The sequence below is a fragment of the Giraffa tippelskirchi genome, chromosome 7, assembly GCF_054371585.1.
Source record: "Giraffa tippelskirchi isolate mGirTip1 chromosome 7, T2T-mGirTip1v1.2.pri, whole genome shotgun sequence".
Classification (NCBI taxonomy): Eukaryota; Metazoa; Chordata; class Mammalia; order Artiodactyla; family Giraffidae; genus Giraffa; species Giraffa tippelskirchi.
In genome coordinates this window covers 99,952,289-99,967,447 of record NC_137281.1, presented here as the reverse complement: position 1 = coordinate 99,967,447, position 15,159 = coordinate 99,952,289, and the positions used below count along the sequence as shown (strand labels likewise).

The 15,159-nt window shown below is 37.1% G+C and overlaps 1 protein-coding gene across 25 annotated transcripts in view; it reads right to left on the bottom strand.

Annotated features, from left to right (window-relative positions):
* MGA (MAX dimerization protein MGA) overlaps nt 1-15,159 on the bottom strand; it is a 140,986-nt gene that overhangs the window by 28,773 nt on the left and 97,054 nt on the right. For all 25 annotated transcript variants that reach the window (XM_081507745.1, XM_081507720.1, XM_081507719.1 and 22 more), the window contains exons 10-12: nt 2,946-3,172; nt 1,445-1,621; nt 759-831 (exon numbers count right to left, since the gene is read on the bottom strand). In XM_081507745.1, coding sequence (XP_081363871.1) covers nt 759-831; nt 1,445-1,621; nt 2,946-3,172 — 477 coding nt within the window. The remainder of the gene's footprint in view (nt 1-758; nt 832-1,444; nt 1,622-2,945; nt 3,173-15,159) is intronic.

Sequence of the window (15,159 nt, the reverse complement as noted above, 5' to 3'; positions counted from 1 at the left end):
CTAGTCAAGGCTATGGTTTTTCCAGTAGTCATGTGTGGATGTGAGAGTTGGATGGTGAAGAAAGCTGAGCGCCGAAGAATTGATGTTTTTGAAGTGTGGTGTTGGAGAAGACTCTTGCGAGTCCCTTGGACTGCAAGGAGATCCAACCAGTCCATCCTAAAGGAGATCAGTCCTGGGTGTTCACTGGAAGGACTGATGTTGAAGCTGAAACTCCAATACTTTGGCCACCTGTTGTGAAGAGCTGACTCATTGGAAAAGACCCTGATGCTGGGAAGGATTGGGGGCAGGAGGAGAAGGGGACGACAGAGGATGAGATGGCTGGATGGCATCACCGACTCGATGGACATGAGTTTGGGTAAACTCCGGGAGTTGGTGATGGAGAGGGAGGCCTGGTGTGCTGTGATTCATGGGGTCGCAAACAGTTGGACACGACTGAGCAACTGAACTGAACTGAATGATGTCAATATTGCTGAGGTTTGTAAAGGAGTTTAAAAAAAATCACTGACCTCATCTTAAATGTTTCTTACACCATACCATACCACAAATACCAACAAATTGTATTTCTTAGAACAGGAGTGATAAACACAGCAAATAACTGGGAAAAAAACTTACCTATAGTCTATGTTTACCAAAACTAGAAACAAGGTAGGTAGACACGCTCTGGATTGGTAGCGTTGGTTCCCCCCCATTATTAGTATAATCCATATCTATATATTAATAATTACCATCAAATGATAAGTCATAGTTTTCATTCTGACCTTGTGATTTATCAGAATCATCCTCCAGGTCACAAGTGAGTGGTTTCAAAGGCTGCTGTTCAGAAGCTGGCTCCTGACAAAGAGAACAACACAAATACTTCAATTCAACATATATTTAATTAATATCAAGAGGCTAGGACATAACAATTAAATCTCTCAAGGAAGCCTAAAGTAATAGAAAAATTAAAGTACTCAAAGAACATCTTGATATCCACACGCACAGTTGCGTTACCATCACACTATACAACCATAAAAACAAGCAGTCTTGTTGTTTAACGTCTGTGATAGTGACTGAGTTAGCAAGAAAACAATTAGTATTGCATTTTATAGTGTAATTCTAATAAAAAAGGAAAAATATTTGATGTTTAATGAACCAAGTTCCAACTATTTAGAAAATTCACCAATGTAGAAAGATGCAAATCCTAATAAACCACATTATTAAAACCAAAAATGTTTAAATTTTCAGAATTACTCCAACATCAGAAAGAGTAATACTTTTAAAATGACCTTAAGGGAATATGTTCTAGAATAGGTATGCAGAGAAACATAAACTGATATGCACATTATGTAAACCTTCTCTGCCCCTAAAGAATTACTTGATATTATTCCAACAGTAATGCAAATTCTAATACTAGCAACAAGTAACTGGAAGTTAAAAAGAGAAATCTATGCAATAAGGAATTCACCTTTACACTACAGTTCTCAGGACTAGAATGACATGAGCCCTGCTGCTGAAATGATGGGGATGGTGATGGTGATGGTTGTCTGTCTTCCTCTTTTTTTCGTTCATACACTCGAACTCGGGCACAAGTCATCATACTTTCAAAGTACAAGTAGACTGGATCCTTGTCTTCTTCCCGAATCTGTAAGTTTCATACAACAAAACATTCCAAATATTGGGGGGAAAAGTCTCCAGGATTCCAAAAAGCAAAGGATGTAATCTTGGCTTCTATTACAAGTAATACTTAAAAATTTTTAATGCAAACTTTAAATAGTACAATTACGGTTTGTATGTGCTGACTCTTGGGGCAGTCAGAAAGGAGCTGTTTCTCTTTCAAGAACATTCAGCACACCAGAGCAGTGCTTCTCAAATTATCCGCAGTGAAGGATAAATTTCTTAATTACCTGTCACACACAGACTGATATTTTTGGAAGACAGTAAAATAAATTACTAGAAAAACAAAGATCAAGTTTTTCAGTATTAGATTTCCTAGATAAAAATTTCTCTATCAACTTGTGGCAAAAGTTTCTAAATATCTCCTTTCGCTTTTTATACTTATTTCATCACAGACTAGTAACAAACAGTTATAGATTAGCACTGTGTAGAGACCATTCTAAATAGCACTGTACTAAACAATCTTTCTTCAGTTTAGACAGAAAGACTGAAATAGATTTACTAATCATCAGAACTGCTTAAGCTACTAACACAAGAGAAGCATCAAATCTTCTACCTATCGTCTTCACCTGGTCATGCAACTATTATTTTAAACCTTGAACTTTACTGTATGTAAAGACAATTTGCTTTAAAGGGATCACAGTTACTCTTTAAAGTTTCTTCCTAATGCTTTTCTAATACTGTGTACTACATCTCAATCACTCAATATTCTACACTACAGGAGTAAGAGAACCTTTAGAAGGCTTTTGCCAAGTCATTTTTTTTTTAAGCCAATTTGATATGATCCTCCTAAAGAGAGATTTAGCTATCTTTAAGAATTATAGTAATTCTGCACAGGTCTATGTACAGCTTTTCTTCAATAGTAAATACTACAGTATTATATGATCCTCAGTTGGTTGAGTCCACACATGCAGAACCACAGGAACAAAAAGCTAACTGTAACATTACACACAGACTTTCAACTGCACAGAGGGTCTACACTCCAAACCCTCCCTGTTGTTCAAGGGTCAATCACACTACTATTCACTCTACTTTTATGACATTTTTAAAATTAATTTATTTTTTATTGAAGGATATTGCTTTATAGAATTTTGCTGTTTTCTGTCAACTTTTATGACACTTTTTAAACGCCATCAATTAAACTGACTAAATCACAAAGGGAGATGGCTTGCAGACATATTACCTGAAAGCACCATGATTCACAAAATACAAACCAAAAATCTGGTTGAAACCCATTACCTTTACAAATGATTTTTTATAACTTTCAATAAAAGATGTAACTCCAAGCTTACCACAGGATTGGGTTTGGGAGTATATGCCCTCGCAGGTTTAATTCCAGTGAGTAGTTTGCCCTTCACAGTAGTAGATAAAACTTCTGGCTGAGGCAACAACAATGGTTTCATAGGCTCAATGACAGAAGGCGTTGGGATATACACTGGCTCTGGATCTACTTCGCCTTCTACTTTCACCCATAGTGGGTAATGTCGAACAGGCTGTTCAGGTTCTGTTTCACAGATAGCTTAACAAAAAGAAGGGTAAGACAGAAGTTCACTGAGGCATTGTCAAAACAAAATATTCTCCCTCATAAAAAGCATTAACTCATTAAAATAACCAAACAGATAGATACTCCCTAAGAAACCTTTAGTTGGCCCTCATGAACCTTAATTAATTTATCTATTAACCAAGTATTTGTTGAATACCTATTATAAATCAGATACTGTTTTAGATCCTAGAGTGAAAACAGCTATGACTAAAACAAAGTTCTTGCCTTCACAGAGTTTATAATCCACAGGAGAAAATAATCTAACAAACATATAGTATCAAGTAATGAGAACATAGAAAAATATAGATGGATAAATAAAGGATAAAGAGTTAACAGGAGATGCTATTATAATTAACATGATCAGAAGAGGCTTTCTCTGTTATCCTGAAAAGATAATCATTCTATACTACATTTTTTAATTTTATAAATAACAACAAGTACTTTTTGAACCTCACTATCTACAGATTCTAAGCACTTACTATGTTTTAATTCATATAACTGTAACAATAGTCCTTGAGATATTATTATCCCCATTTGGTTCCAAATAGGGAAAGGAGTATGTCACGGCTGTATATTGTCACCCTGCTTATTTAACTTATACGCAGAGTACATCATGAGAAATGCTGAACTGGATGAAGCACAAACTGGAATCAAGATTGCCTGGAGAAATATTAATGACCTCAGATATGCAGATGACACCACCCTTATGGTAGAAAGTGAAGAACTAAAGAGCCTCTTGATGAAAGCCAAAGAGGAGAGTGAAAAAGCTGGCTTAAAACTCAACATTCAGAAAACTAAGATCATGGCATCTGGTCCCATCACTTCATGGGAAACAGATGGTGAAACAGTGGAAATAGAAGCAAAAATACATCAATAGGAAAGCAGTGAAACCTGACTAAGATGAAATCATACTGTCAACAAGTTCTACACAAAGGAAAACTTGCACTGATTCTTAACCAAATTAAATGGAGGATCTAGGTTAACAGGCTGCTGGGTTCTTTTTCAAAAGCAAATTGCCCATTCCCATCGATAAGACAAGAGATGCAAACATTGCGTTTTGCATTTCAATGATCAGTGCTCAGAGAGGATAGCTCTAAACCAAAGACCCACAATCTTTGCCTAAAATCATATAAAAGGAGCAACTGACACTTAATCTTGCATAACAAAGCAATATCCAAACTGCTCCCTGATCTCATAAGAAGTTCATTTGCTCTGAACACTAAGACCCAACTACTGATGAATAATTTTGTCTAAAAGTCTCCTAAGGCTAACATTATTCAGAGTATAACTATATAATACTGAATAAAGGCTTAAAGATTAAAATACCAAGGGGGGAAAAAACCTTCTGAGCTAGAATGTGATTGAGTTAATTCATTAGCTACTTAGCAGTCTCTGTTATCCAACTTTTATAACTTAGTTTATTTATCACATAATTCACAAAGGCTGTTAAGACCCCAGTATTCATTCAGGTATTCAAATATTTGAACATTCATACATATCAGACTGCAGACATAGTAATGAACAAAATTAATCAAAAAATCTTGCTTTCATTGAAGTTATATTTAAGTTGTGGAGGGAAGAAGGTAAGACAGTCAATAAACAGGGAAAATAATGAAAATATGTTGGATTTTCAAGTGCTTATGAGAAAAAACCAAGCAGAGAGAAGTACTGATAAACAGTTTGTTTAGTGAGTATGTATGAGTATATATTTTAAGGGAGATGGTTGCAATTTTTAAAAGGGTAACCAGGGTGCTCTTACAAAGAAGGTGGTGTATACAGAGCCTCTACCACTCATTTGGTTAAAGCTTTGTTGTCTACTACTACTACTACTACTACTACCACTACTACTACTAAGTTGCTTCAGTCGTGTCCGACTCTTAGTGACCCCATGGACTGTAGCCTACCAGGTTCCTTTGTCCATAGGATTTTCCAGGCAAGAATACTGGAGTGGGTTGCCATTTCCTTCTCCAGTGCATGAAAGGGAAAAGTGAAAGTGAAGTCGCTCAGTCGTGTCCGACTCTTAGCGACCCCATGGACTGTAGCCTACCAGGCTCCTCCGTCCATGGGATTTTCCAGGCAAGAGTACTGGAGTAGGGTGCCATTGCCTTCTCCTTTGTTGTCTAGTTCTATGAATTATTTCACACGTATTGATTTTACTACAAAAATAAGAGGCTTCAGGTCACACAATATTGTCTTACCTCTTTCAATCATCTTCTAAGGACTTTCTAAGCCTCCATAAAATTAAGAATTTACTAAGAACCCCTTTCATCTTTTTTTCTTTTGAAAATAATAGCTCATAACTTCACAATACTTCTGAAGAAAACCTCTTAAAATGTCTAAACATATTAATTCCTCACAGAGAATCAAAAACAACTCTAAATTTTCAATTGTGGATAAAACAGAAATTGTGGCTCCAGTAGACAGGAGAGGTCACAAAATCTATTGAATTGGGTTCTATTGAGGACAGTGTTAAGATTGGAATGACAGCAACTAGGATAAGCATTAAAAATTAAGACTACCATTGGCAGAGACTACACCCGAAGCCATGAAAATGGACAGACTCCACACGAGACCCAGAACAACAGTCCACTTCCTGACACTTCCTTAACCCTGCTGTCCAACTTGACTCCTTTACACAGTCGGACATCCAGGGTTGAACACTTCTCTTTCCCCCCTCACAATACACTTGAGATACTCCTACCGTTCATCCAAAACCCAGATAAAGGAAGCTAGCAAAGGCACAATGAGGAGAGAACCAGAGTAGCATATATTCACAGAAGCCAAGAACAGAAACCTGTTTGAAGAAAAAAGTAATATTCCCTTGTTTCTATTCAAGTGCCTTGTAACACACATCATCTTCCCAAGGTTCCCTAGCATTACCATTTTGCCTTTGAGTTCTCAAAAAGCCTTTTGTTCATGATACTTAAAACGTGGCACTTTTGTTATTGTGGCACTTAAAATTATCATAAATATATATCCACATGTTTACCTGTTCATCAAATTGACAGTAACTTCTTACAGACGGACTTAGTTTTAACTGCCTATATCTTAACTCCTCTCACTCCTAGCAGTGCCCAGAATACTTGCTTCATGAATGAAGTGTTGGGCATGTAAGTTCCAGAAAACTGCTATGCTAACAATAAGCATACTATATTCATCTCCCTCCCATTCTGAAGGCATATTAAACCTCTTTATTGTGAAATATAATACCCATATGTACAGAAACAATGTATATACAACTTAATATCAATACATATTAACAAATATACAACCATGTAAACTCTTATAAAGATTAAGAAATGAAATATTGTCATAAACCCCAGAAGCTTTTGCGTGACTTTATCAACCATAATCCCTTCTTACAAGCAACTCACTTAAATTATTAGCCACCTCTATGCATTCCTTTTTAACACCAAACATCACCACTAAACATCACAGCTTAATTTTGTCTACTTTTGAAATTAATTACAGAGATGTGTTCCCTGCCTAGCCTTTTTCCTTCTCAGATGTCTGGGTTTGTTTTCAGGTTTTAGTTACTGTGAGTCATTGTGCCAAAACACTGTTGTAGAATGCAGTTCTGCTGGTTATTTTGGAGTCAAACTAGTAGACTAAGGGCAAGTGAATCACCAATCTCAGTAGAAACTGTCAAACTACTTTCCAAAGTGCTTATACCAATTTACATTCCCACTAGCAGTACATCAAAGTTCCCATTTATTAAGAGCTGATATCATCAGAGAATTTTAATTATAACCATTTTTGCAGGCATGCAGCAGAATCGTGCTGTGGATGTAGTTTGCATTTCCAATTATAAATGAGATGGTCAACATCCCTCCTCAACTGCCTCTAAAAGACTTGCCCCCACTTAAAAAAAAATACTTACATTTATTTGGCCATGCTGAATCTTAGTTGTGGCATCCAAGATCTTTAGTTACGGGATGAGAACTCTATAGTTGCTGCATGTGAAATCTCAGTTGTGGAATGTGGGATCTAGTTACCCAACCAGCGATCAAACCCAGGTCCCAAGCATTGGGAGCACAGTCTTAGCCTCCGGGCCACCAGAGAAGTCCCAGACTTGCCCTATTTTTTAATGGGACTGTTTAATTTTGATTAATCTGCACCGATATCTCTATATATTCTGGATACAAGTCCCTAAATATCACAAGTATCTATTTTCTCACTGTAGCTTACATTTTCACTTGCTTTAATGTCTTTAAGACCTGAGTTTCTCATTTTTAACTCATCAGATGTATTGGCTTGGCCAAGAAGTTTGTTTGGATTTTTCTGTAAGATATTATGGGAAAACCTGAATGAACATTTTGGCCAACCCAATATTAATCTTTATGCTAAGGACTGATATTTTCTTCTGTCACGCTTAAGAACCCTTCTACTAATATGAGATCATACACACATACACACACATTTTTTTCAACATTATCTTCTAAAGGTTGTGTTGGTTAGCTTTGACAATTGGGTCTGTAATCTATGTAGAAATTATTTCTATGTATAGTGTTGTTAGGGGAAGCACACTGATTGAAACTGCCCACCCTGGCCAGGCACCAACCACAGTAACCATTTGCATGAGTTGTTTTACAACAGGAGGTCCTGGTAAGGAACACAGAACTAATAAGCCACCACCAACTGGAAGAGTTTGGGAAAAGTCAAAAGGAGACACCACATGTCCGACCACCTCCCAGAATCCTTCTCTCTGGCATCCATCTTGGCTGAACAAGGCATGCACCACCAGGAAGGACTCTGAGTCAGAATGATTGGCTAAGGACAACCCAGAAACTAATTCCATCACCATAAAACCTGAGACTGCAAGCCATGTGGCAGAGCTGTTCTCCTGGGTTCCCTTACCCTACTGCTCTCCACTCAGGTGCCCTTGTCCAATAAAATCTCTTGCTTTGTCAGCACATGTGTCTCCTCAGACAATTCATTTCCGAGTGTTAGACAATAGCCCAGTTTCAGGCCCTGGAAGGGGTAGTGTGAGGAATAAAGTTTCATATATTCCCCAAATGGATATTCAATGATTCCACCAACATTTACTGAAGAGATCATCCTTTTCCTTACTCTTCTGCCATTTTTGTCAAATCAACTGTTCATGTGTTTGAGTCTAGTGCAGCCTCTCTATTTTGTGTACTCAGTTGATACGCAAGCCAGAAGCATCTTTTTTTTGTCGTTGGCCACACCAAACGGCATGTGGGATCCTAGTTCCCCAACCAGAGATCGAACCCTTGCCTCCTGTACTGGAAGCATGAAGTTTTTAACCACTGGACTGGCAAGGAAGTCCCCATCCCATCTTAAAATCAGAGTTCTATAACTTTTGACATTTAGCAAGCAAGACCTCCCACCTTGTTCTAGACTGCCTAGGTGCATTTTCATATAAATTTTGGAATCAGCTTTTCAAGTTTCACATAAAAAGCTGTCACAATTTTGATTAGGATTGCAATGATTAGAACTGCAATGAAATTACAGATGAAAAAGAGAAGAAACACCATTACAATGTTCAGTTTTGCTTGCTAGAAGTTTTTTGAGTTTTGGGTTTTTGTTGTTGTTGTTGTTTAAGAATGGATACTGAGGGGTTTCTGGGGAGATGATGGAGTAGGCAGCACCAGGATATATGACTCTAGATGTGAACAATAATTGTACTGGCAGAATCTGATATATTTTGAAGGAGTCTGATGAAGAACTGCACCTTTCAGGGGAGGACTGGGACAGTAAACTTTCATTGGGTTCAATTTCAGTTCTTGGCACAATACCAGCTACTTATTCCTCATCACCTGGTCACCTGGCAAGCAGCTGTGCACGTGTTCCTGGAGCAGCTTACAACACAGTGGGAGCTAGGGTGCGCAGAAAGGACCTTGTCCTCTAAATATTAGGAATCTCTGCTCTGACTGCTGCTTCTGGCCACAGAGGTGCAAAGAGGCAGGAAGTCATTGCTGTTCAAGCTACCCACTTGGTTGCAAGGCCTTATCCCTCTGTCTTAAGTAACTCTTGAGGGGATTTAAAGGGACAGCACCCTTTCCTCTCTTCACTTTTCACTCATTCCCCTTTACAGGAGACAGACACTAAAGACTAGAACACTTGAAAAAAATAAAAACAAAAACCCTGCATATACAAGGAAAATTATACAGGGACTATGCATGCCTAGGGTTTCCCTGGTAGCTCAGCTGGTAAAGAATCTGCCTGCATCGCATGAGACCCTGGTGTGATTCCTGTTCAGGAAGTTGCCCTAGGGAAGGGATAGGCTACCCACTCCAGTATTCTTGGGCTTCCCAGGTGGCTCAGACAGTAAAGAATCTGCTTGCAATGTAGGAGACCTGGGTTCGATCCCTGGGTTGGGAAGATCCCCAAGAGGAGGGCATGGCAACCCACTCCAGTATTCTTGCCTAGAGAATCCCCATGGACAGAGGAGCCTGGAAGGCTACAGTCCCTGGGGTCGCAAAGAGTCGAACACAACTGAGAACACAACTGAGCGACTAAGCACACACGTGAATGCCTAAGGAAAGGCTCAGAAGAGACCTGAGAACACGCCAAGGCTGATTCTTGACACAAAGACAGCCTACAACAATCAAAAAAAAAAACACCAACAGTAACAACAAAAAAATCTGAAGAAGGAAAAGAATCTGATTTCCAGAGTTACCACATTATTAGATTCCAATGTCCGGTGTTCCACAAAACATCACAAAGCATACGAAAAAAGTATGGCCCATTTGAAAGAAAAAAAATAAATCAACCATCTCTGAAAAAGACCAAAAGACAGATACACCAAAGACTTTAAAATAACTGCCTTAAAGATACTCAAACAATCAAGGAAGATGTGGAGAAAGTCAAGAAAATAATGTGTGAAAAAGATGGAAATATTGATAAAGAGACACAAAACCTGAAAAGAAACCAAAAAGCAATCCTGGAGCTAAAAAGCACAGTAACTAAAATGAAAAATTAACTACAGGGACTCAAAGGCAGATTCAAACAGGCAAAAGAAAGAATCAGTGAATTTGAAGATAGGACCATGGGAATCATGGAGTCTAAGGAACAGGAATAAAACAGATTAAAGACAAGTGAACAGAGCCTAAGGACCTGGGTGATACCATCAAGTAGATGAGTATAAGCATCACAGGCATTCCAGAGGGAGAAGAGAAAAAGAAATGGACAGAGAGAATCTCTGAGGAAATAACAGCTGAAAACTTTCAAATTGCAAGGGAAGACAAGAATATAAACATCCAGAAAGCTCAACAAAGCCCAAGTAAGATGAACTCAGAGACCCACAGTGAGACACACTACAATCAAACTTTCAAAAGAGAAAGACAAAGAATCTTGAAAGCAGAAAGAGAAAAGCAAATCATCACTTACAAGAGATCCTCAATAAAATATGAGCAGATGACTCATCAGAAATTTCTGGAAGCCACCAGACAGTGATCCGATCTATCCAAAGTGCTAAAAGAAAAATACTATCAACCAAGAAACCTAAATGTAGCAAAATTGTCCTTCCAGAGAGAGAGAGAACTTAGTATTATTATAACAATAGTCTGTAACTGTACTCTTCATTTTCTATAGCATTTGAAACTAATATGCATTTAAAGGGAAAAATCATTAGTATGAAAGTTAGTATTACTGTTATTTTTAGTTTATAACTCTAAATTTTGTTTTCTACATAATTTAAGAAATTAACGCATTTTAAAAATCATTTGCTTCTGAATACACAATGTATAAATATGTAACACTGTGACATTAACAATCAAAAGGTGTGGAAGTATAGCTATAAAGGAGGAGAGTTTTTATGTCAGTCAAGTTGGTATAAATTTAGAGTGTTGTAACTTCAGGATGGTAAATGTAACCCCTATGGTAACCAAAAAAAAAAAAAAAAGCTACACAAAACACACAAAGGGAAATGAGAAAAAAATTTAAACATTTCACAACAAAATACCAACTAAAAACAAAATAATACAGTAATGCAGGAAACAAGGAACCAAAGAGTTATAAAGTACACAGAAAACGAACAGCACAATGACAGAAGATCCTTCTTATTGATAACTATTTTAAATATAGATTAAAATCTCCATCAAAAGAAAGATTGGCAGAATTGATTTAAAATAAAAAAAACCCATGATCTAATTATATCCTGTCACCAAGAGACTCCCTTGAGATCCAAAGGCACAAACAGGCTGAAATTGACAGACAATATGATAATCCACATAAACAGTAACGAAAAATGAATAGGAATGGCTATACTAAGATCAAAATAAACATCAAATCAAAAAACAGACAAAGAAGGATGTATGTGTGTTAGTCACTCAGTCATGTCCAACTCTTTGCAACCCCACAGAGGCTTCTCTGTCCTTGGAATTCTCCAGGCAAGCATACTGGAGTGGGTAGCCCATTCCCTTCTTCTTGACCCAGGGATCAAACTTGGGTCTCCTGCATTGCAGGCAGATTCTTTACCATCTGAGCCACCAGGGAAGCCCAACAAAGAAGGATGTCATAGACTAATAAAATGTTCAATACATCCAGAAGAAATAACTTTTACAAACATTCATATACCAAATGACAGACCATCAAAATACATGAAGCAAAAATTGACAAAATTGTCGTAGGTGGCATCTTCTTCCATCTTAAGGCTGTTCTGCCTACACTGAAAGCCCGCAGTTTAGTGTAGCAGTCATCGTTATATATGAGATAGATCTTCTGGATAACTTGCTGCAGCTTCTATACCAGTACTTGCTGCTTCTCTGTGCATTTATTTATATGTCATGGAGACAGTTTCTTTCCATAAACCTCAAGAACCAAACACAGCTAGCTTCAAACTTTTCACGCTCTCTCAGAAGACTTCATAGAATTCAAGACAATTACGGGCTTTTAGCTTAGGAGAATGTTGTGACTGGTATGATATTCTATTCAAACCACTTAAACTTTCTCAGTGTCAGCAATAAGACTGTTTTGCTTTTTTTATTCTTCATATGTTCACTGGAGTAGCACTTTTAGTTTCCTTCAAGAACTTTTTCTTTGCATTTACAACTTGGCTAACTGGTGCAAGAGGCCTAGCTTTCAGCCCATCTCAGCTTTTGACATGCCTTCCTCACTAAGCTTAATCACTTCTAGCTTTGATTTAAAATGAGAGATATAAGACCATTCCTTTCACTTGAAATCTTAAGAGACCATTCATTGTAGGGTTATCAATTGGCCTAATTTCATTATTGTTGTGTCTTAGGAAACAGGGAGGTCAAGCAGAGGGAGAGAGATGGGAAACAGTAGCTAGAGTAGTCAGAATACACACAACATTCATTAAGTTTGCCGTCTTGTATTGGTGCAATTCATACACATGTACTAATGATGAAAAAATCTGAAATATTGTGAGAATTACCAAAATATGACACAGAGACATGAAAGGAGCAAACATTGCTGGAAAAATGGCGCCAACAGACTTGCTGGACATCGACTGCCACAAACCTTCAATTTATAAAAACTGCGATATATTCAAATTACAATAAAATGAGGTATGCTTGTGAGTGTCTTTGTTTATCCCAATTACATCAGCTTTACACTAAGTCTTAAAATCAGGCAGTATAAGTCTACCAACTATGTTCTTGTTTATCAAAGGACTACTCTAAGTCCTTTATTTTCTATATAAATTTTAGAAACAACTCACCAATTTCTACCAAAAGAAGCCTATTGAGGTTTTGACTGGAACAGAGTCAAATCTATAAATCAGTCTGAGGAAAACTGTCTCTTACCAAGAGTCCTCTGAAACTGTGTACCTTTCCATTTACTTAGGTGGCACAGTGGTAAACAACCCATCTGCCAATGCAGGAGATGCAAGAGAAGTGGGTTTGATCCCTGGGTTGGGAAGATCCCCTGGAGAACATGGCAACCTACTCCAGCATTCTTGCCTGGAGAATTCCACGGACAGAGGAACCTGGCAGGCCACACAGTCACAGGCTTGCAAAGAGTCAGACATGACTGAAGTGACCCAGTACGCACGCATGCATGCACTCAGGACTTTTTTTTTTTTTTTGCAACTTTAGTCAGATTTAGCCTTAAGCATTTCATTTCTGTGTATACTATTTTAAATGGTATTTTTAACTTCAATTTCAAGTCGTCCACTGGCATATATACAAATACACTGTATCTTGATATTGTTGTATGCTGTAACCTCACTAAACTAACTTACTGTTCTAGTAGTTTTGTAGATTTCCTAGAATTTCCCTATCTACGAAAAAGCCAATTATTTCTTCTTTTCCAACCTGGATGCATTTTCTTTTTCATGCCTTATTGGCTGGCTAAGCTGTATGATGTTAAACAGACATGATAAAAGAGGACAATCTTCTTCATTCCTAATCTCTGGGAAAAAGTACTCAGCCTTGCACCAAAATTAGTACGTTGGCTGCGAAGTTTTTTATAGATGTTCCTCATCAGGTTGAGGAAGTTTCCTTCTATTGCTAGTGTGCTTAAGGACTTTCACCAGAAATGGATTTTCCCAATTTTTCAAAATATCTATTGAAATCATACGAGATATATATATATATATATGATATATATATATTTTTTTTAACTCTGTTATAAGAAAGAAAAAGTTTGTTATGGTAATGGTGAACTACAGTAATTATTTTCAGATGTTAAATCAACCCTGCAGACCTGGGATAAATCCCACTAGGCCATGACGTACTTACCCTTAAAATATACATAGATGTGACTCGCTAAATTTTTATTTATAATTTTTATATATGTTCATAACTGGTTTGAATATTAGGGTAACACTGGTGTCACAGAATGAAACCATTTTATGGACTGTTTGTAGAGAATGGATTATTATTTCTTCCTTAAACAGTTTTGCAGACATCATCATGAAGACATCTGGAACTCATGTCACTGTGGGAGTTTTCATTACAAGTTCACAGGTATAGGGTTAAGCAATTATTTCTTCTTCAGTGAGTCTGGCAGCTTTGCAGTCTTTCAAAAAAACTTTTTCATTTCATCTAAGTTGTCCAATTTATTGACATAAAGTTGTTTCTAATATTTCCTTATTATCCTTTTAAAGTCTGCAGTAATGTCACTTCTCATTCCTGATATTGACAATTGGTGTATTCTCCGTTTTTCTTAATCAGTTTCCTACAGATATCAATTTTACAGATCTTCTCTTTACATCAAGTTAACTTGCAGGTACCCATTTCCAACAAAATTCTAAACAGGCTAAGAAAGTAGGAACACCAGATTTTTATCGTTTGTTATGGTACCACAGCAGCTAAGTGGTGCTTTTATACCGTCTGCAGTATTTTTAGACAAACAAAAGAGTAAACAGGTGATGAGTGAAGGCCAAATTTCATAAATCATATCTTACACAGTAGAAAAAACACAAAGATTTGGAAAACGGGTTCAAATCCCTACTGCTCACTTAATAGCAATGTGACCTTGAGGAACAAGCCATTCAAATGCTTAAGCACTCAATTAGTGTATCTGTAAAATGGAGAAACCTCCTTATCACAAAAAGTTGCAAGATTTAAATAACATAACCCTTATAGAGTGCTCTTCATAAAAACTATCTAATAATGTTAGCATCCTTCTGTCCACATCAATGAATTAATGGGCTGCTAATCACAGAAAAAAATTTAAGTCTATTATAATGACAAAAAAAGGCAATTGTTAAATGCCTACATTTCACACATCAAAAACACTAGTTTTTAATTTATACATTAACTGTAGAATAAATTAAAAAACACTAAAAGTTCAAACTATACAAAATGACACAAAAATGAAAGGCAAGTCTTCCACCACACTGTGTCACAGTCCCACAAGTGACTACTTTCAACCATTTATGTTCAGTTTTGGTGGTTATCTCAATAATCCTAAATGAAACACTTTATACTCAACTCCATTATTTTAACATTAGCTAGCGACTCAGTGTGATGAAAGGTAAGGAAATTAGCATCCTAAACTTGTTCCACATCTCAACTTCTATCAGCTATAGA